This window comes from Phaethon aethereus (assembly GCF_964289735.1).
Source record: "Phaethon aethereus genome assembly, chromosome: 2".
Taxonomy (NCBI): domain Eukaryota; kingdom Metazoa; phylum Chordata; class Aves; order Phaethontiformes; family Phaethontidae; genus Phaethon; species Phaethon aethereus.
The window spans coordinates 83,402,053-83,425,925 of NC_138582.1; the positions used below are offsets into that span (position 1 = coordinate 83,402,053).

A 23,873-nucleotide genomic window follows, 5' to 3' on the forward strand; every position below is an offset into this window, starting at 1 on the left:
TCTGTTAAAAATATTTCAACAGTTTAATACAGCAAGCTTTAAAGAACAAAACATCTACATCAAATTTTAGAACTAAGTAAGTTACTTCTGCCAGTGTGCTGGCAAAATTCAAAGCACTTAAAACAACTTCATGACCACCAATCAGAGAATTAAATATCTGTAAAGACAAAACATACACCTACCTGCCACTAGAGCATCCTTCGGCCATCGGCTGAACCAATCTATAGTGCATCGGGAAATGAGAGCAGGGAACTTCAGGGCCCTATTTCGGAATTTTTCACCTACTGGTGAAAAGCAAAGAACCACATGAAGGTTATGACGGACTCTGGTCATGAAGTAGTCATACAGAACCTCACTGGTTGGAGGTCTACGTGGATGTTCCTTTTTGAAGGTGGCCATAAGGTCACTAATGATCTCATCTACTTCATCGCGTACAAATAAGTTTGACACCTTTGAGAAAAAGGAAGATTTTTTCATGCTTTATGAGATGATCCAACATAAAGTATACAGCATAAAGTTCATTTAATACATATCATTTAAGGAAGAGACATACATTTCAGACACTGAAGGTATTAGGACCCACCCTACTCTTTTAAACCAGAACTTTTATTGAAGTGGTTCCATTAAACACATTGAAATCTAACTTCCTATAAAAGCAAAACCCAATCTCCCATGTGAACAGCAAATAATCTATGTACAATGGCTTTGTTTTCTTCTTTTAATATTCTAATAACTAGTAGAAATTACTCTGAAGCACACCCCTGAAATAATAAATAAATAAATAAATGCCATCTCATCCACTTTGGACACAAATTTACCATACAAAACCTCATTTTACACTAGCCAAATATTTAATTTAACAGACAATTTTGTTAAACTTCAGTCATATTCCCCAAGTCTCAATTTTTTTAAGCTATTTTCATGTCCTTGACAGCTTGCCAACAGATTTAAAAGGGTCTACTCAGACAATTTCTCTGTATGTAACGATGATGTTCATTCTTAATTTTACAATAACCTTGTCTCACTCTAACGTATGGTAATGGACTGTTTCCATTTTTTATAATACTGTAAATGATATAAAACACTTGAGTTTTAGTTTGCGGAACTGTGCCCTTTGATGTATAAAAGAATATTCAAATAAATTCCGTTATTTCACTTCAGAATTATAAAATTTAAAAAGTAGAAAAATAACCATGAGACTGCATCTTACCTCTCCTGATGATAAAACATTGTTCAGGTATTCCAAGAAAGACTCATCTTTGATCTCATTGTCTGTAAAAAGAAAACAGATGCCTTTGCCTTGCAGTCCTGTTGTTCTATACAGGAGTTTCAGATCTTCCATCAAGTTTGAAGTGTTGTACGATCTACAAAAAAGGACAGTTGTACTAATATTCATCCATTTTAAAAAGGGCTTCTGGTTAAAAGAAAAAGAACAAGGAAATTTAGATAAAAAACAATCTCTTGGAATTTAAGGCAAAAATGTATGAAAGTTCAGAATTATCATTTGGATTAGGAGGGAAGACATAGCTCATTTCAAAATCTAACATTAAATAGTTAATCTGTTCTTTTTTTCCCTGCTCTCTTTTTCACTTTGCACATCAATAAATAAAATAAAATAAAATAAATAAATAAAAACCCACAACCCTGCACCCCAAACCCAGCAAAAAGAAAAAAAAGAAAAACAAAAATCCCCAAATCTGAAGTCTTATCATGCTATTTCTCTTTTGCTAGAGAAAATTAAGACAGACAGGTGTTGTCTCACAGGATTTTGCCATGTGCTGGGTGGAATAAGATACTTTAGATTTTATTGACTAATTATAAAACTCAAACTAGTTGGCCTTTCTGGTAAAAGTCATCACCAATGGTGGCACTCACAGTTTTACAAAAAGGAAAGAGAGCAGCAAACTAAAAGATTAAAAAACATAAAAATTACTAGACAAGGTGTGGTGGGTTGACCTTGGTGCCTGCATAGTTGTTCCTCTCACATGTTCTCACTCCCCTCTTCCAGCTGCTGTTGTGCAGCGGGTATTTTTTCTCCTTAAATATGTTATCACAGAGGTGCTACCACTATCGCTGACAGGCTCAGCCTTGGCCAGCAGTGGGTCCATCTGGAGCCAGCTGGCACTGGCTCTATCGAGCATGGGGGAAGCTTCTAGCAACTTCTCATACAAGCCACCCCTGCAGGCCCCCTGCTACCAAAACCTTGCCACATAAGCACAATGCACAAGGTTACACTGGAATTCTCTCTATGGCTGGACAAAGGACTGCAATAAAAGCTGAAATTTCTAGGATGCCCACTGAGAATTAAAACAGAGAAGTGATTGCATGCAACTTTATTAAGAGTTTCTTTTGTAACCTTAATGGTCTCATGTATGAGCTGAAAAATCAGAAATTGTACAACAGTTCCTCATTATTAGAGAGGAACTCAGAAAATAAATACATTGGTCTTACGATTTTTTTCTTGATGATTAAGAAGATAATTTTTTGCATTTCAGCAAAGATATAATAACCAAAATAAGGTTCCATACATGTGTTTGTATGGAGATGCTTCAAGAGCAAATGCACCACTAAAGTTAGAAATGGAGACAGAGAAGACACAAATATTCTATTCCCTTTTGTTTCAGCTGCCAGGGGAAATAATGACTGGAAGAGTTATTCAGTTAATTGCTCAAAATTAGCCAAAAATACTGACCTGAAACAAAATACTTTGTTATACACATTGACTTAGCAATACGACTGTCATCTACCTTGGTGAACTAAATGAAACCATTCAAAATCCAACAATTATTATCTTTAAGAACTCACAGAACAGGAGATTTTTGATTAACAAAGGGCAAACAATTCTATCCAAGAAGGACTCAAAAATTTTCCCAGAAGTATTTTGGCAAAAATTATTAGATGTATTTTAGATAAACACTTAAGGTTAGAAAAGCACAGTTTAATTTTATCAATCAGATCACACTTCCACACTTGCTTGTTGACCCACTTCAAGAAGTCAAAGGGGTTTGTAAGGCAGGTTTATATTTCATCAGAATCTTTGGTCAGTCTTTCCTAAAATCATGTTTATTCAAATCTTCACTCAGTCTATTCTTCACGATAGTTTCTTTAATTCATCTGATGCATACATCAGGTTTACAAGCCTTCAGGTGTAAGGGTTTCCCAGATCTTTTCTGGACTTTTTTTTTCATGGGCTTTACACAGGTCTTCTTAAGATCCTCAGGTGCCAAGGCAACTTTAAGTGGGAAGCTGCACACCAATTTCTTAATTCAGTATTTCACCTTCTAGGGGCTTCATAATTCTTTGTGAATGATATCCACCATATCCAAAACTGCTTGTTTTGTCAACTGTACTGTAATCTCTCCTGAAGTCATTCCTATTTCAGACAGATCTTCCGATGAGCTCCTCACCAAAAGGCATTCCCACATGTGAATCTACTATTTCTTCTGCAGTCAACACAGCTGCAAAAGAACTGAGTGCCAAAAATATTTCCTGATCATTGACTTGTCCTACAGACAGTCTGGGAGGTACTCATTCTAAAATATTCAGAGAAGGATTTATAATTTAATTTTTATATCTTTTGTGAGTTATTCCAAAAGAAACTACACTGGTTTGAACAATATAAAATAGGACAAAATACACTTAGAAAGGACTGTCAAAATACTGACATATCTAACAAATTAATGGGCAGGGATGAGGATTCCACCTCCTCACACAGGCGCTATTTCAAGTATTACAAGATAAACTCGTAAAGGCATTATGGATAGATAGCACCTACAAATACTTTCAGTACACTTTAGTGTACTGTGTAAAGACACAGAGTAAAGATAAGTTGACACTGCAATATTCCTCCTCTTCTTGTGAAACACATGAAACAGTTTACTACTACAAAGATGGTAAAAGCTCAGACTCATTGCAGAATATCAAGCAAATTTAGTAAGTCTCTCAGGATTTTCGCGTCTTTCCACTCTAAGCAACTGTGCTCAACCTATGTTAAGCTTGTTCTTTCTCCCATTGCAGAGATTGGGAGCCTGCTTTATTTATAGGAAGAGCTCAAAACACAAAGTACTTATTTACTTACGTTTTAATTAATGCTCACCTTGTTAACATTATCTGGAACGTATCATAGCCAGCTATGAAAGATGCCAGTCTTGTCAAGCTCTGCTTTCCTGAGCCACCAACTCCAACTAAAAGAGCATTTCCACAAGGAGTGCGAATCACCCGAGAAATCTGTGTAAGATCACAGTCATTTATTGCTACAATGCGTAAAAGTTACACACACAAAAATCCTATGCTACTGAAGTAATAAAATTAGATTAGAAATGCAGAACAAATGAAAATTTTAAGGTTTCATTTAGGGATTCTACATTACTATTAATATAGTCTATGGACATTTGCACTTTGCACGATTTTATGTAAACCTTCGAATAGCATAGAAACCGCTTGATTCCATCACTGTGAACTTTCAATTATCAGCAGAACTGCATCGCACACTTCCACAAAGCACAAGTAAATCTCAACTGTGATTCGTTAGTGATGTGCTATCATAGCATGACAGATAATTAAAATTGGGAAGGAAATATTAATTTCCCCAGTACCATACCCTCTGGACAACTTTAGTAAGATTCATCTCTCCAGGCCCCTTCATTGTGACCAGAAAGACAAGTTGTTCCAGGCATGTTAAATTCAGGACAAACAGTCTCCCAGTATTCTCTGCAGCAGGTAATAATACTGCCTTTATAGTCAAACCTCTTAAGCTTCTAGTTTACTTGATTATAAAAATGCACAATATCAATGTGAATATTTGGTCACAGTGGAACATGTCCCAAGTAGATGTCCCTTTCTTTCCCATGTAAATATTTATCTTTTAAAGCAAAAGGCAGTAGTTACCTCCTACTCCACATTTCCCTTCAATTCAGGACAGTGCAATGCAATTCAGAGCAAAAAAATTTTCAACACTAACTGTGAATTGCATGCAGCACTCGTCCCACTGTCCACAGCCAAAAAACAGCGCCAAGAAATGTGGAAACAAGTAGAAGATGTGACTTGATCCTGAGAAAATATGCCCTTAAGCACAGGAGACAAACTTGCTCCACACCCCATCAGTTGCACATGGACAGTTACTCAGAGTACACAGACGAGCTTACATTAACTTCCAGAACGACATGGAGCCACTTGCCTCTCAAAGGCAAGGTAGTACCAACCAGCTGGTTGGCAGCTAGTCTCCTCTGCACAAACAATGACACAGCATATTGGCTCCTGTTCTCTTTATTATCTTGAACATCCCTCTGATGCTCCTGGAATTCCATCATGCCAATACGCAGCCTGTGATATCTATTTACTTGCCTTTCCTCTAACATACTTATTTTCAAGTTATTAAAAATAGTCATGCCAATTTCCTGCAGTGTTAAATCCATGTATTTTACATATGGATTGCAATGTACCTGTCATTTTTCATAGGTTAATGCTTTATAACCAAAGATGAAATCAAGTATGAAGGTTTACTCTAAGCATACTTAGTATTTAAACAGAGACAGAAAAACAGATTTGCACACCACCCTTGGAATATTGCTGATCACTTCAATTATGGCTACTGGATCTTTTCCAGGCAGAGGCACACAAGCTGTAAATTGTTCTCTAAGATACTCCTCAGCTTTAAGTCATTTAAGTCATACTACCTCAGCTCAGATTAGGTATCACCTTAACTGTGCTTACTTAGCTTTCTCTTAGAAGCTCTCTCAAGTCTAGCTAATGCATAAAGCTCCGACCTGCACAGCTGTAAATGCTGCTTTCAGGAATATGGGATCAGAGAAACACTATACATTCATTTTATCCAAGTGAAAGTTAAGGTAACATTTCAGGTATTTACTATCTAGTTACCCAAAGAAGAGATTCCTGATGACAGGTGGCTCTGGGGGCAGGAGGGGAGGGGGAATTTTGGGCTAGATCTTGAATTTATATAGATTTTTTTACTAGGAATAAGCCAGAAATGTATTAGTGAGTGTAATGATGATTTAACAATTTTCCTGAAGAAATCTATGGCAGAACATCATCTGTTTTGCAGGGAAGAACTTAAAACAAAAGGACTAATTTTGTGAAATGACAAGAATCCACCCCAAAATTTTGAACACTGCAAGTGTTTGTCAAATATAATTAAATTTAAATTGTTTTGATATTTATTATATTATTTGTTAGGATGGTACAATCCAATATTCAGTTCTTAATAAATTATGATAACAAATACAACTAACCTCACTGTGCAACTGAGAAACAATAGGGTTTTTAGGGTTTTGTTTTTTTTTTTTAAATCTTCTCCTTTGTATGAAGCCTGTTCTGTGTGGACAATCCTATCAAGCTGTGCTGTGCTAAAAATTATGGTCCGCTCCAATCCATATTCAAAGCAATTTTAAAAGAAGTGAGTATGCTGTGGATCTACAAAGGTAGTGTGGACTACATTTATTCCTACTCTGCTGTGCGTACTCCTTCATAAGCAACCAATTATGTCCTAACCTGAATTTCCTTTGACTCATTCCAAAGAAAGGAAGGGCTCTGAGAAGAACTAACAAGAAGAAAGGTTGAGCTAGAATTAGAATACTTAGGACCCTGATCCCACTAGACATAAGTGATAGATATAAAAGAATAGTTCCAGTCAGTGCATTTTCAGAAAAGTTGAGTTCTAATACCTAGTCATGTAGTGACGGACAAAATATTTGCTAGCAATAAATTACTTTCTTCATGAAGTTTTAGAAGTAATTTACCTTGATTCATGCATACCTCCATTCATAGGCACTAAGGATAAGGAAACAACAACAAATGGCAATCCAGTAAGACTGTACCTTGACTAAATGAATCATAGCATCCTCAAAGAAAACCATGTCCATTCCAGTACCACGGATGTTCTCATTGTATTTTTGTAAAAACGTATTTAAACGATTCCGTAGCTGATGAAAAGAGTGAATTGGCTCATAGATTTTGGGAATATCTAAATTAACCTCCTCTGACTTTTCACCTAGAACAAAAAGCAAGTAGCAAAACCTTAGCAGTTTAAATGATTGATGAAGGCTCAATGTGGGAATAAGTGTAAGTAATTAGAAGTCTCTTTAACCACCCAGAATTACGTTTATTATACATAATATTACATATTAGATGTACACATGAAAGCACTGCCTATACCCTGCCTACACCAATAGTAAGTTCCGCTGCTTAATTCTCAAAAACCAGCAAAAACTAAGGAGCCTTCTTTCCCTACATCTGAAACTTGAATGATGAAAAACTGAAATTAACTTATATGCTAGAAGCAAGTAGCACCAGAGAATGAAGGTAAATAAATATTGCACTTAAAAATTACAAATAATCTTTTTTGTAAAAGAAATACACTATAAGTTGATTAAATCATTGCATTAGTAAAAAAAAAATTACTGTTAAATGAATAATTGCCACAACAAAAAAACTATATTCACTGTGAAAAGGCATCCATTGGTTTATCAAGTGGTCTGAAAGCCACAAGCCTTCCATCCAAAGGAAAGGAAGAAATAGTTCTGCTGTCTCATCTTTCCATTTATAAGCATTAATCATGCTTAAAGGTGACATGCCTTCATTAGTAAGAATTGTTACTCACAGCAAATAAAATCACAGAAAGGTTCAGGTTGGCAGGGACCTCTGGAGGTCATCTGGTCCAACCCGCCTGCTCAAGCAGGGCCACCTACAGCCAGTTCCCCAAGACCTTGTCCAGATGGCTTATTAATATCTCCGAAGAGAGAGATTCCGCAACTGTTCTGGGCAGCTTCTGGCAGTGCTCAGTCACCCTCACAGTAAAAAAGTGCTTCCTGATGTTCAGAAGGAGCCTCCTGTGTTTTGGTTTGTGGCCATTGCCTCTAGTCCTGTCACCAGTCACCACTGAAAAGAGCCTGGCTCTGCCTTCTTTGTACCTTCCCTTCAAGTATTTGTACATATTGAGGAGATCTCCCTGAGCCTTCTCTTCTCCAGGCTGAACAATTCCAGCCCTCTTAGCCTTGCCTTGTAGAAGAGTCCTTTAGTCATCTTTGTGGCCCTTCATCAGACTCTCTCCAGTGTGTCCATGTCTTTCTTGTACTGGGAAGCCCAGACTTAGACACAGTACTCCAGATGCGGCCTCACCAGTGCTGAATAAAGGGGAAGGATCACCTCCCTTGACCTGCTGGCAGATTCCTTCTAATGCAGCCCAGGATGCCACTAGCCTTTTTTTCCTGCAAGGGCACATCGCTGGCTTATGTTCTGGCTTATTGCTGCCCACCAGCACCCCCAAGTCCTTTTCTGCAAAGCTTCTTTCCAGATGGGTGGCCACCAGATGGGATTTTTCCTCCCGAGGTACAGTACTTTGCACTTCCCTTTGTTGAGCCTTGTAAGGTTCTTGTCAAGGTCCCTATGGACGGCAGCACAACTCTCTAGCCTATCAACCACTCCTCCCAGTTTTCTGTCATCTGAGAACTTGCTGAGGGTACACTCTGCCCCATCATCCCAATCACTAATGAATATGTTGAAGATGACTGGACCCAGTATTGACCCCTGGGGTACACCACTAGTTGCTGGCCTCCAACTAGACTTTGCACCATTGATCACCACCCTCTGGGCTTAGCCATTCAGCCAATTTTCAACCCATCTTGCTGTTCATCCAGCCCATACTTCATCAGCAAATAACTGACAAACTCCTTCGGAAGAGTGCCAGCAAGCAGACACCATGGTGTTTTTTTGTTTGGTCAGTTTGGTTTTCCTCAAAAAGTAACAGTAGACACAATACAATTTTGCTCTTATTTACATACAGCTAGTTCCATTAGTTTCAAGATTTCATGACCTATATGCTGCAGAATATATTTTTCCAGTTACCATAGGTCAGTCATTGTTAACAATTGGTTTTGCTAAGCCTCCTCTTACTTACCAAAGAAATATATTATTCACAGTATTATCTCTAACTGGTGGAATTAAAAATCAATGAAGTAAGTAATTCTAGTAATAAGGAATATAGCAAGGAGTTAAACTGTAGTGAAGTCTTTACAGTTTTAAACAATTTAAGAGAATTGTATCAGCTTAATCCTGTTCCTGCTGGTTTATATTAATGTCAAAAGATAGCATGATCAAGTACTAAACCTAAGAAAGGGCAGATATTTACATTATTTACAGAGGCAGCTAGTGTAATATATTAAACTCTTCTCTAGTCTCAGGATTCAGAATCACAAGTACTAAATAGCAATGTCAAAACCAATTGATAAAGAATGCCTTTGAACAGTTTGAGGGTCTCCAGAACACTAACACAACAAACAATTTCTGTGAAGCTAAGATCTAAAAGCTGATGTTTGAGCTACTTCATCTCAAGTCTTCGTGTATTTTTCTCAGGGACAAATATGTTGTGACTGTACAACCAGGAGATACAGGGAGTATATGTAAATGTATCACTAACCTGAGCATAGGGTTATTTGAAATTGATGTTAGATGTATTTTTTTAATATATACTTAAGAGCTCAGAAATCCAGTTCCTGTTCTTACACTTCCATCATAATGGGTAATACTAAATTCCATTAAAAGGAAAATTAAAACAAAATTACACTTGTTATTCTTTCCACTTAAAGCCAAAACAGGAAGTGGTTCTCAAGGTTCTGGCAAACATATTGAGAACAAAAAATACCTTTTCTAAATTTGGGCCTCCTACTTTGTGTTTAGATAAAGTTGCATACTAAAAGGGCACATTACAGGATAGGTACAGTTAAATTGTCACCGGGAAGTAAGTTATTTTGGGAAACACGTGCTTCTTTTTGCATTTGTTTTTCAGTTCAACATAATGGTTTCTAGCGTGGATTCAAATTTTCACATTAAAAGTCATTCTTCACGCTGTCAGTATGTATTCTGACACATTTCAGTCCTCTCTACATTGCTGCAGTTTAGCAAGTTATTTAAGAATGCATTTGACTACTTTCTCACACCAGTTTGGTTTTTACTTCTATTTGATTCCTTCCAATCAAACATTTCCTATCCCTTATTCTCCTTCTGTCACTGCCTTCTGACTACTTCAATTATACAAGAAGAGATTTAAATGGCATTGACAACTCATGCCAACCCTTTATTGCCTCCACTATCCATCATTACAGTGATATGAACACACATAATAGAATCATCCAATGGGTTAAACAATGACCTTCCCCAAAACCCAAACAACTGCTTTCTGTTCTTTTGCATCAACTAACAAATATTCCCAGATCATTTAGCAAGCTCAGTGACACCACGTCTTTTCTTTAAAAGACACAAAGGCATTGTTATAAGCCATATGGATAATTCAAAAGGTTTTACTAGCATTCAGAAGAGTTTGAAATAATACTGAATTTTCACAAAATCCTGTACCAGTTATTTCCTAAGGACTGGATTAGCCCAGAGCAGTATTCTTTTACCAGGTTTCTAGGGGATGATAGCTAGAGTGCTATCCTTAATCTAGTACTACAACCCCACCACTTCAGGTCATTCATACCACACTTCTTTCATCATTTTAGAATAATATAGACTCATGCTCACTATTTGGCAGTTTGTCAGTCTACCACATTGATGGAAATGGAAGCAAGGCTCTCCTATACAGATAACTTGGATATAAATATAGACTTAAAAATCCCATGAATATAAAGATGTGCCACAGTGGGTAACACACACTACCTTCAAAGTCACTAGACAGAACAACCACCCTCGATGCATAAACTTACTATGCATTTTTAACATCTTTCTATTAATACCTATTTTATCATATCCCCTTCCCTACTCTTGCCGTCTCCATGGTTATCAGAGTCCCTCTTTACCAGTTCTTTCAGGTGCATCCCTTAAGAAGTCAACAAAGAATGCATCAATTTCAGGATCCAGCAAAGCTTTTGCTTCTTCAAATTCCTCCTCAATGAGTTTTGCCACAGCTGCATCAAACCAGTTTACATCATCTGAGGTTGTGAAACGATCAGCAATAACACGCTTACATTCATGCTTCCACAGTTTTATCAGTACCTATATTTATTAAAAAAAAAAAAGAAAATTCAATCAGATTAGGCTTGCAACAAAGCTATGCCAATTTAAAAGCAATGCTTTTGTTTACTCATTTATTTAAAAATCATATTAACACTGGAAAAAAAAAAAAACAGTAGTATTTTGGTGTTTATTCAGGATAGATACCCTGAGCTTCTAATTCTGCATTTTAAGCTCATATTCAGTTAACTGTGCAAGAAGTCTTAATCTAGCATTCCAAACTGGAGCATATTTACTGCATTAAGATTTTATTTCCCAAGCCCTAAAACTATATCCATACCTGTTAACACATGTTGATGCACTGATAAAGCACTTTTTAAACTGCTCATTAAGTAGAAGGTGGCTGGAAATAATAGCATCATGGCATGAATAATTCCATGCCAAACACAGATGTCACTCCCAATACTATATCAAAAGTAATTAGAGAAAAAAAATGTACAAATGTTTATATTATTCCCTCTCCAGATTCAATGTACCTTTGAAGTCCTTTGGTTTGGTCATAGGATGGAGAACAAAAACCTGTCAGGTTCTTAATCCTAGCAGCACTGGTTTAGCTCCTACACTATTACTATACAGTAGTAGAAAAAATTCCAAGCACTCCTTGAAGACCTCCTGTTTGAGCCTACAGCACTTTGTACAAATGACACATACTATGTCAAGTCTCAGAACTAATACGTAAATTTATACAATCAGATTTTAAGCAGTTGTTTGTTACACTTCAAAAGACATTAATTAACAATATATATACACATTTAATCAATTTAGTGCTGTTTACTTTTAGCATCAGAAATTAAAATAAATTCTAAAATTTACATTTTAGATGTAGGATTCAGGAGCTTACTCAACAAGCAGGAAAGTATGTTAAACACGATGTGATTATGTAACCCAACTGTATAACAAATTTTCCATGATTATCATAAATATTGCTGTTCCAGCACTCCATATTTCAGTGCTCAAAACACTAAATGACTTCTCCTTAAAATAATTAAAATATAAATGATGCAGAAAGTATTGAGACTTTCTGGAAGAAAGGTGGGTTATGGGAAAAAAAGGTCACTATCACTCATTACTACTTCTTCCTTTTAAGCCATAAACCAGAAATCGTTTGTTAGATAGGTATTAGGCAGTGACTGAAAGCCTCAAGATGTTAGTAGAGAGATGGGAGCTGTTTTTTTTTTTAATCAATATATACACAATTTCATTGGGTTAAAGTAAGTTAATTGCTTCCCATAATTTTCCTTGCTCGCTTCTTTCAAATGAACTAGGATTTGTCAGTAATAGAACAAGCAGATAGAAGCAAATCCTCTCCTGTCAAAAGAAGCATTTTTTGTTATAGTTATGAAACAAAGTTGTCATTTCAGTTGGCACTGTAAAAGCTGGACTAAAACATTTTGCCTCAGAACAAAAAGATGCTGAAAAACTTTTTTAATCAGAATGGTATTTTTTTTAAAGCAAACTCAGACGCTAAGAAGTTGGACTCTTCATCCTCTTTGATATACTAATTAAACACTAACTCTAAGGAAGCCACTGATGTGCTGCACTTACCTGTGGTTCGTTGATTACTTCTGATGTAGTGTTCAGCATTCCTTGCCAAATCCTTGAGAGGTCTCGAAGGTTGAAGACATAATGGAACTTGGCTGGTGTGGGCAACATTTTTAGCTTGGTAATCTGCCACAGCCTGCGTGTGAGTGGGACCAATTTGGCTACTGTTTTCGTCACATCTTCTGAAAATCCCCGCTCACTACAGTAGTGCCCTTCTCCAATTACACCTGTGAGAACAAAAAAAATCGCCAAATTTTCATTAGGTTTTCCTATTTTGTCTACCAAAATAGCTTCCACAGCCTTTGAATAGCTAATCTCTTCTCTGAAACTAATATGACCCTGTAATTTGTGAAAGTCTAGTCTTTAGTCACTTATTCTTAGCACCAGTGGCACCTTTGCAACTCTCCAGAACTATCACTAAAATTAGGAATGGCCTTCATGCCATTCCTCGTAACATTTAGTAAACCAATAGATTCAGAAATCGGACTGGACCTAAAAAACTTAAAGACTGATGAAATTGCAGGTGGTGAGTGATTACTGAAGGAAAATGTGCTGGTAAGCCAATCAGAGGGGGGTTAAGCCTCAATTTTAATCGTAAAGTTGACTAATAGAGGGATAAAGAAAACTCAACTACAATTTTCAACATGGGATGGATACAAAGCTAATTTCCCTTTACCAAAAATTTTGTCAATGGAAGAATTAGAAGGCAGAGTACAGTTGAACACAGAAAATTGTCTCTTGAGCCTCTGTGGAATGTCATTGCGACCTCCCCCAGGGTGGATCATGGCAGCCAGAAACTGAATGTCCACAATGTTGGTAAATTCACCAGGCTTTTCCAGGTTATACAGTCCATTCTGCTCCATCAACTGCCTAACTATCTCATTAGTGACCTGTAAAAAACTAGGTATTAGATAACAGAATATTATACACACAAATAAATGAAACACATACTCTTTATTAGGTCTTTCAAGTACATAAGTATACCATTATTTTCTCCCCCCAATTATTAGCTTCAGGAGAAAAAGGCACTTCTAGGAATAAGCGTATTTAGATTGTCCTTTTCACTGGTAATATCTATGGACATAAATCCTGGGAGTAGAGGGGAATACCTAGCTTAGAATTAATCCTTCATATTTCAATTCATTCCCATTTGAATGCTGCATGATGTACAATGTTACTGTATTGGAAATACTTCTCCCTTTTAACACAAATTTCCAGTTTGTTCTAATCAACCCCAAACTGATGCATCTTCGCATGTTTCATTTGCTACCAAGTTTTGATGACATTTCCATGTGTAACAATCACAAAAATGGTTTCTCCAGCTGCAAATATAGAATACCATACAAAAGAATGCAAGATTCTTTTCCTTAGCCAGAAATGGACCCCCTGCTTTTCTGTTTGACCAGCTGAAAACATCCTACAGACAGTACATTACATGACTATACTTTTCTAGAAATTCTAACATTAGTTTCCAAAGCAGCATAATTCAGAGCAATCTTGCCAATGTACATAATGATGACTTCCATGTTTTCTAAAGCAGAGAAGTCACTTCCTACCTCTCAGTATTCACAGTATTTTAATTATTGTCCACACACACAGTTTTCTATCACAATTTGTGTGCCAAAGGTTTTTTCCTAATTTTTTTTTTTAATTAAAAAATGAGTGTTGGTAATAAACATTGTTAAAATTATACAGGCATGTTTTAAGGAGTACTTGAACTGCTTCTTGTAGTCAGTATATTTATTTATTTTCAATTAATTCATGAAAATATAAAACTAGATGGGTTCTTCAAAAAACTGTTTAAAAATTAAGCACTACATATCAAATTTACCCCCAATTGCCTGACTGAGAAGCCAGTTTTACAGTGTAGCGAGGAACGAAAGAAATATTTTTTGCCTTCTTTTCTCCTCTTTTACAAACTAACCTGATCTCCCCATTCATTTATTATGGGCATGTTCACATCATCAATGAAGACCGTCATCTTTTTGCCTGCAGGCGGACCATAAGTTGTGCCCATGCGCTTGTCCACATAACTTTCTATTGTACGCTGTTAAAAAGTAATTTGCATGGTTACAAAGAGCCCTTCCTTTCATACATGATTCAATCACTTAAACATATTGATGGTTTTGTTACAGCAAATTTTACTGAGGAAGGTTTAGACAACACATCTGCTGGAGGTAATTGCACTAGTTCAACTAGAATGTCTGAAATCTCACGCTATACAGCATTAGGTTGGTATCAGATATAAAAAATGTCTAGTGTAGACAACCATGCCTAAGAGTTTCATAATTTTGAAACCTTTTCAAACTTTTCTTTCATTTTACTCATTTATCATCAAAATTGATGGTTACTAGCAATAAAGATTAAACTAATAGTCTGTCAGATCTGAAAGATGTGATCCTCGAAGACCTTTCCAGCAGAAATCATAAAAGCATACAATGATAATTAAAATCACATACATAAATAGACTTGATGAAATAACTTTAATAGTGGACTTACCACTACTTTTCTTCCCACATAGCTCCATTGTTCTTAATGTCCAGTTTTTATTTATTCTATGCCAAGTTAAAGCTTACTTAACAATGTATAGTTATTCTTTAGTGCAAATCTAAATATCTGCATTCTTACATAGTACCTAGACTCCTCTACAGCAGCCTGGAAAGCCTTCATACACAAGCGGCATCAGTCAGACCAAGATTTTAGAAAGTCAGAGTAATTTAAAAGCACATGTGTCGTAACAGACAAAGCTTTGGTCTAGACTGTTATTAGAGACTTTACTGTTAGACTTGCACATCTATTTCAGATGTCTTGATCATCAGACTATCATGTATCATCAATAAACTTGACATCTATTTTACAAAATAGGTGTACCGACACTACTTTTTGTTTCTATAGCCCAATCAATAGCAGGAAAAAGTACTAAGGAAAATAAGACCAAAATTACATACTTGTATATTAAACATGTTAATAGTTTCTACTGTGCTGTAACGCCAGACGATAGATGATGCATCAAGCTTATAGACACCACTTCTGATTACAGCACAGACAGTGCTTCACCTTGGCTTACCAAACTGCATTAAAAATATGTTCTATACATATTGCCAGTAGATTAAAGAAACTTGAAATAATTCAAAGTAGCTCAGTAGAAATTTGGACAGGCAGCACAGTTCAGGATTTAAGTATTCATAGTTCAATCTAGAGCAGCTGCACGGCATGTGTTACTTTTTTAATGAGTAATTTATTTTACTGAAATATAAATTGCAGACAGCACACTTTTTATGACAGATTGTTGTGGGTAGCACTTCTTTTGCTCATGGCTTTTAGTGAAATCTGAGGGAAGTCACTGACAACTCTACCCAATTAGTGAGAACTGATACATTTGACATTAAAACATTAAATGTGATGAAGTAAATAATACGCATGCTATTGTAATAGTACAAGAACAGCTCAATAACTACCAAAGAAGTTGAAGGGAGCATGGTTTATACAGAAGTCTTTTAAATCATGTGTTAGGATACTCAGTCCTTTTGAGCAGGTGCTTTTTTGTTTCTGCACTCATTTTCAAATAAATAAACCACTTTCGAAGCATCCTCCTGGCAAATTCTCAGAAAAATCTCTGAGTTCAGTCACATTTTATTAGAAAGTGAATGTCTACTATACCTGGAAAATTAATGGGGTTGTTGCAGATGAAAAATTCAAACTCTTAGCCATATGGCTTTCAGGGTTATATTTTGACATAAAACCTTTGATGATAACTGTTTTTGCAGTTCCTTGCTCACCAATTAGTAGGACAGCCTAGAGACAAAGACAACATTGAAATAAGATTAAACACAAGAGCTGGGTGTCTTGGCAAAGCCTCAGCAATCCCACTTAGCTTTTAAATAGAAATGAAACTAATAAAGTTAAGGTAAATTCTCAACAAGGGCCGTGTGGAAGCAAAATAGTTAATGTCTCGTAGACTTTTGCAGGCCTCAACTTAAAAATATTTGCAGTAAAAAGTCATGTCAATCAGCACAATTTAACTAACAAAGGAATTAATTATTCATAAAAGTTGATTATTTCACAAAGGATGTACCATAGAGCCTCAGTGTCTGAAAAATTTCAATTGCTGATGTTTTTTACCATATCCTGCTTACCTGCTGGTTTTGGTGAAGAAGGTGTTTATGTACCTAAAGGTATATAAACTCTGTAATTGCCACATGTCAGCAGAATTTGTATCAGCAGAGTCTGGTCCTCTGCTGCCCTGTGTGCTGCCCCCTCTCCAACAGCTACATGAAAAAATTGCTTCTGTTCTGACCCGATCTCAGCTGTAATTATGGTTATTTCCACTACAGAAAGGATGGGGAGGGGGATGATAAAAAAGTCTGGAAGCAGTGAGTATTCAGGAGTTCATGGATATTTACATAAATGTAGCTCCTGGAATCACCATTTTATGTTAAAATTCCTTTTCAATAAGATAATATATATCACTTCTAATTCAAAAACTTTATCACGTGTACTGTTACTACTATTTAGATGTGAAATATAGAAAAAGTACCTTGCCCTGTTTTGCAATGGTTTCAATAAGGAAATCCATTCTCACATTGTCAACATTAGGCACAAGAATGGTACCATACTCCGGAGTGCTGCTACTGGGATATACATACTCTTCAACACGTGTATTCCAGTGCATCCATTCACCTAATAAGAAAGAAATTGTTAATATTTTAGAAATACAAGGCATTATCGCTTCTTTTATTTTCCATTGAGCTGACTCATCTCTCAGTGCCTCTGTCTCACATATAGCAACCCACTCTGTAAATTCAGAACAAAATTATAGAATCATATAATCATAGAATCTTTCAAGTTGTATCTTATTCCTCTCCTACATAAATTATGACAAGGACAAGGTTTGTCTATTTTTGTTCACTTGAGAATTCATTGGCACAAAGTTCATGCAGCTTTCTGTAACAATATATCCACATTCTGATTTCTCAGGAAACAGGGAAAAAGCTGTATAAAGCATCTCCAGTAAAGTGCAGCTGTAAAACAAAACTTGCTACAGAACACAGAAGAAGGTAAGCTACAAAAAACTTCTGAATTCTCTAAAAGAAGCACAACTTCAAAACTACTTTTAAGTTTTATCCCATACCACCCAGCTGGGTTACTAACCGTCAGATGCCACATAATAATCAAACATGGTATCTTCACTGCCTTCTGGGATACAGGGAAGATCAAGTTTTATTGTTGCATGGTTTCGAAGCCAATGTTCCATTTTGCATCTGTCTTCCAGTTCTAGTAATGCTCCTACACTCCACATCAGAGAGAAGATGTACAGCCTTTCCAAGTATTTTGGAGTCATTTCCCCTCCTTGCTCCTGAAGGATTGAGTTAGGTTTTTATTTTCAATAGCCTGAAACCCTACTTGATAATCACTAGTAATATCAGGTTAAAAGCCTTCAGTCATGTTTAAATTTACTGACACCTTTCTCAATGAAGACTGAATCAATATCGAGTGTACCACAAAATACAGAAAAGCACCCTGTAAATATCACTTTTAATCACCCATTACAGCATTTGATCTGTTTAAGTTCTAAGTTTATAATCTGATAAGAAAACACCCCAAAAAACCTGAAGGAAAACTGCTGTGTGATGCATGCTACTTGTCAGTGCTTAACATCAAATCCAAATGTGAAAGAGGGCATATCCTAGCTATTGTTTTCTAAAGGAAAAGAAGGTATTCCTTACTAACCTGCATCTTCATTAATATTCCATGTCATCAAAGTATCTCCTCTCTACATAACGTCATGACTTAAAATTATCTCCATTAGATTAAATAAATATAAAAAAATCCACACTAATTTACCTTAGGTGGGATAAGGCCTTGCAGCATATTAATGCTCTGCATAATCACAAAAGCTTCCAACATCTCAGTCTTGCACTGCAGAGACTGAATGCTGAAGCAGTACAAGTCTGGGAATGACGAAGAATACAGCTGACGTAGAATTTCAGCTTCTTGGAAGGAACGTCTTTTCAAAAATCCCTGTTACAAAGCATGGTGAGAAAATAAATTTAGTTCCCAATGCAAGTCTGAGTAAATCCAACTCTAGCAATTCAAAAGGTCCGGCGAGCATGGAAAGTTGATTTCTTTTTGGGGGTCTCAGATTCCCTATCTGTTGGGTATGGCAGCAGAAGGTCAAATTTTACCAAAGTATGCATAATTCCTACTGGATATTAAACATGGATACTGAGAAAAAAGAAGTTTTCAACAGCACAAAAATCATTCTTTTAAAATATTCTTTAATAACAATGGCTGTTTAAAGTATACAACAACACTGCAAAGAAAGAATACCACATATACTGAATGCAAGTTTGATTTATTCTGCACAATATTAGTTTCTAGCAGTGATACGGGGTACCCCAGAAACATCTGGCGTTGCAGAAAAAAAGTTAGGATTTCAGTGGGGGATGTCTGCTGGTGTGTGTAGTGTTTTCATTCTGCATCTCAGTATCTGTCCTGCATTTCAATATCTGTAATGCTGGATAAACAAAACCTAATTAAAAAATACCTATTTCTCAAGATCATAGAAGAGGATTTGTTCTTTGATGCCTTTAGCTCAAAGTAGTAACCTGCTTCTTTGAGTTACCCAGAAGCTTCCTCTTATCTGTGTGGCTTATCTGTATCTTAATCTTCTCATTTGCATCCCATGAACTTATTTCCTACATAAAATACATTCATCAGCAAAAACACTTGCAGATTTATCCCCAAAACTCAAACTAAAATTTGTCACAAATTGAAATTAATAAATTCCATTTAAACATAAGGAAAAACTTGGTTGTTGTTGTGAGTGTGGTCAAACACTGGAACAGGATTCTCAGTGAGTTTATGGAGTCTCCATCTCAAAACTCAACAGGACAGAGTCCTGAGCAACCTGCTCTAGTTGACTCTGAGTGAAGTGTGTTCAACTACACAATATCCAGAGGTGCCTTCTATATCTCAGCTACTTTGTGCTTCTGTAATTCTTTTCTACTTTCCTAATCTTTTGAAACTCTATCTCTTGCTGCCCAAAGTAAATAAACCTTTGACCAATTACAAATAGGTAGATACATGAAAAAGATTTCTAGAAACAGGAAGGTGGAAAACAAAGTGCTAAAGATTAAATGTCAGAACTACTTAAAACAGGTATCTGGAACTTCACTAGCTATTCAGAAAATATTAGGGGTGAGTAGACAAGTTGGTAAGATGTTTTTGCTTTGGAGAAGGTTGAGGAGTAGTGGATCAAATACCTTTGATCACTTTGCAAAAGCTGCTTAGGAGGCATTTTAGATGAGAATAGCAATATGAAAAGTTTGAGATCTATTTCACTGAATTTGGAAATCACTTATTGTCCTGGTTTCAGCCAGGATAGAGCTGGTTTTCCTCACAGAAGCTAGTGTGAGACTGTGTTTTGGATTTGGGATGAGGAACTGTTGATAATGTGCTGATATTTTGGGTTGTTGCTGAGCCGTCAAGGACAGTCCAGCTTCTTGTGCTGGCCTGCCAGCGAGCAGGCTGGGGGTGCATGGGGAGCTGGGAGGGGACACAGCTGGGACAGCTGACCCAGACTGGCCAAAGAGATATTCCCTACCATACGACGTCATGCCCAGTACATAAACTGGAGTTGGCCGGGGGGGCGGAAATCGCTGCTCGGGGACGGGCTGTCGATCACGGGGTGGTGAGCAATTTCTGTATTGGGCATCACTTGTTCTTATACATTCCTTTGTTGGTATTATCATTATTGTTCCCTTCTTTCTTTCTGTCCTATTAAACCGTGTTTATCTCAACCCACGAGGTTTTTCCTAATTCTCTCCCCCGTCCCGCTGTGGGAGGGAGAGTGAGCGAGCGGCTGCGTGGTGCTTAGTTGCCGGCTGGGGCTAAACCACGACACTTATGTCATGACATTGCATCCCAATAGGCTGCCATATTTAGTTGTTTATAAATTGTAAGGATGGTAAATCTAAATATATAGAACTTCCTGAGCTATTCGTATTTGTTTTTAATTATTTTTCAAAGTTCTTCTGAAATATCAACAAATGCTATGTTTCATTCAGCATCCAAGAATTAGGAACTAAAGAAAGAAAATTCCATTTAATTCTATTACAAAAGGAAACCCTTAATGAACAATGCAAGATTAACACCTACCCTGATCTGCCGGAATATGTAGTATAAGCGCACTACAAAATAGATATAAAGAGAGATGTACTGAAAGAGCCATCAATATATTTTATTTATGAAGCAAAACCAAACCAAGCAAAAAAACAAATAAATGCTGTTGGCTCAAATGATAAATAACTATAGGTTGCAATGTGACAGCCAATTTCTGTGGCGGGAGAGGAAGGGAGGTTGGAAGGGTTGTTTCATGGCTGAAATTAACGTAATTTGTTTTGTGTTATCCAAAAGGAAAAAACAAAAAAACTGTTGTTGTCTTCCTTTTGACTGTTGCTACCACCAAAATAAAAGCATAAGGTCATGGATTAAGTGAAACTACTTTCATGCAACACTTACTTCAACACAACTAAATTTAGTCTGCATATCACTTTAAAGAGAGGAGGTAAATCACTACTGATAAGGCAAAATAAAATGCTTTGCTTTGGTTCTGTTGTCTTTGCAGCTGAATCTATAGCTCAATTTAAACTGAAAAATTCAAGAAGTTGTCTGCAAATTAACCAATGCAAGGAGGCAGAGCTGTGAGAACCTAACATCAGTAGGCCCTATGCAGTGCTGTCAGTACAGAAAGGAACAACACAAGCAGAATCTCATGGGAGCACTGTCCCAGATGCATAATTTACACCTACACTTTCCCAAGCATCCATATTAGTTTAAAAAAAAAAAAAGTAAAGCCTTGCAGTAATATACACAAGGTACTCATGTTGACTGAATGTATTTGCATTGGTAAAATTGGTAAAATAAAACAGCCAAATTTTTCAGAAAATTATTAAACACTTTTTTTTCTAATAAGAATGCAAACATTTTGGACTTGGCAAAGAAACTATCAAATTAACTAATGATGATTCTCGAGTGTTGCTAAGAAGCTGTGAATGAACAGCCAGCTCCATATGATTTGTCACTCTAAAAGGCAAAGGCTGTAGGCACTACTAGAGAAATGTGGTAACAACCCTCTGCAGCAACCCTTAGTCCTTCACAAGCAAGCAAACCTCCATAGGCAACAAGTCACAGCACATGGGTGCCTCCATCACAAGAGGGAGTCTCAGATGACAATCACACTCTTTGTCCTCTTAATTGGTTAAGGCTAAACTGGGTTCTGATGCCTCCCCTAGAGGATCTTACTGCTCCTCACCTATTCTCCAGGCATTACACATGACCTGCCATTTCAGATACGCAAGTGGAAAAGAAACCTAGCTGCTGTTGCCAGAAACTACAAGTTTACTGTAGTAGAAGTACTGGTAGAAACTACAGAAATGACAAGTCTTCCTCATCTTGATAGTTTCTGTTCACCAAAGCTTTGAATGCATTCTCTCACTCCCCCATTACAGAGCTAGGGATCTTGAGTCTGCAGTGTCTCTGCGAAGAGCTCACTGATCTGTTTATCTTCCCTGAAGGCACACAAGTCTTCTCACCCCTTCCCACAGCTCCTTCATCCTCCATGCTCAGGGCACACTTTCCCCGGGTGGGGGGGGGGGCTCCCACTGTCTCCGGCCCCCAGGAAGAGGCTCACACAGCAGCATACTGTCTTGCTCCTGACTTCCATCTGTGCTGAAGCCTCTAATACACCAAGGATGGTTGCTCTAGGCAGTGCCACAGACCATGCCACATGTCACGTCAACTTCTCCATTGCCAGACAAATCAGGGATTTATGGACAAGGAATCTTGTTATAAACAAGCAAGCTATATAAGATTTGCAAGCATGAGAAGCCTTATGGGTTAAAACCATATGAAATCTGAGAATAGTACAGAGTAATCATTCTAAAAAGTTTCCTCAATCTGAAAGTTAATATGAAGCCAACTGTATTTTCATCTAGCTAGTTAAGCAACACTGCCTACATGAGCATTAATTGTACTTTCTACAGGTATTCTATTTGATCTGGAAAATGAAATGAGTGAAATGACACTGTGAAACATTCATTTTAAAAATTATTGGGAAAAAAAACTTCTTAATGTGATACTTTCTAGAATGGAGGACATTAAAAGTCAGTCTGACAACTCATAGTAATCTGTGAAGTTTTGTTCTGTTGAGTCTGCAAACAGGGGGATAAACATGTTACAATGGCCTGCATGATCTAATTTTATAAACAGGAAGACAAAATTATTCCTAGCTTAAAATTCAAGTTTAAAGCCCATGTAAAAGAACATTAATTTGGGATTATACAAAAGAAAGGTCTATTAACCTGGTTTTCAGGAGAAAGTAATAAAGGAATTATCTCTATGATCACAGGAATCAGTGTTTCAGCCACAAGGAAGAAAATTTTAATTTTTGATGCTCATGAGACAATCCATGTTTCATCAAAGCAAAATAACATCAACAAAATATTCTCTCTCAGACAGACTAGACAAGAAAAAATAAAGAGAAAATAAATTAGTATTTCTTTTAATTTAGATTTTTTAAAAGTGTTAATCCTGAGGAGCCTATTTCACCGATAAATTTCTAAGACAATATAGGGTTTAAGAATTAAAAAAAAAATCAGAAGCCAACTTTTTTTTACTGTTATTGACTCTACTGTTTTCTTAAAAGGAAAGAAAACTGGAATTAAATGCTGAAAGTTTTGTTGAAAGATACTACTACAGAACATTAGGTAAATTCTTGAGAACTCTTATACTTCATCTTTACCAATTTATTTGCTACATTAAAAAAAATAGTATGCTCAAGTCTCTAAATGTATCATTCACTCTTTCATTACCAGCATTCATTCAAGATAAGGATTTATTTTTTCTCATTTTTGGAAGATAAAATATGGCATGTACAAGAAAAAGCTCACTTTATCGTCACTTTGAAATTTAAATATATTAAATGCTGTTCTTCCCTCCAAAATACACCTATAACATGCTCTGTTTTTCTAAATTATTCATCTCATGCCAGAGAGAGAGTAAACACTGTGTAAACACTGATTAATTCTTCAAACATTTTGCTTCTAGAAATGTTAACAGACAACCAGGTAAGAAGATCAATTTTAAAATTACATACTTTGATGCCGCATTGACTTATATTTCTGGTTCTAAATCTCAGCTGCAATTAATTTCAAGAAATACCAAAAGAATTTGTATTTTCTTGAGGATTTCTAGATTCATGAATCAGCCTGTTTACTCTTTCTTCTTCCTTGTTCTGAAGCTGCACT

At 36.5% G+C, this 23,873-nt stretch overlaps 1 protein-coding gene across 1 annotated transcript in view; it reads right to left on the bottom strand.

Annotated features, from left to right (window-relative positions):
- DNAH5 (dynein axonemal heavy chain 5) overlaps positions 1-23,873 on the bottom strand; it is a gene marked incomplete at both ends in the record, with an annotated part of 132,058 nt that overhangs the window by 37,581 nt on the left and 70,604 nt on the right. The window contains 12 exons of the mRNA XM_082015325.1: positions 183-450; positions 1,211-1,364; positions 4,097-4,227; positions 6,834-7,006; positions 10,809-11,004; positions 12,568-12,791; positions 13,241-13,454; positions 14,489-14,611; positions 16,225-16,359; positions 17,102-17,244; positions 17,716-17,920; positions 18,409-18,585. Of these exons, the coding sequence (XP_081871451.1) occupies positions 183-450; positions 1,211-1,364; positions 4,097-4,227; positions 6,834-7,006; positions 10,809-11,004; positions 12,568-12,791; positions 13,241-13,454; positions 14,489-14,611; positions 16,225-16,359; positions 17,102-17,244; positions 17,716-17,920; positions 18,409-18,585 (2,143 nt within the window). The remainder of the gene's footprint in view (positions 1-182; positions 451-1,210; positions 1,365-4,096; positions 4,228-6,833; positions 7,007-10,808; positions 11,005-12,567; positions 12,792-13,240; positions 13,455-14,488; positions 14,612-16,224; positions 16,360-17,101; positions 17,245-17,715; positions 17,921-18,408; positions 18,586-23,873) is intronic.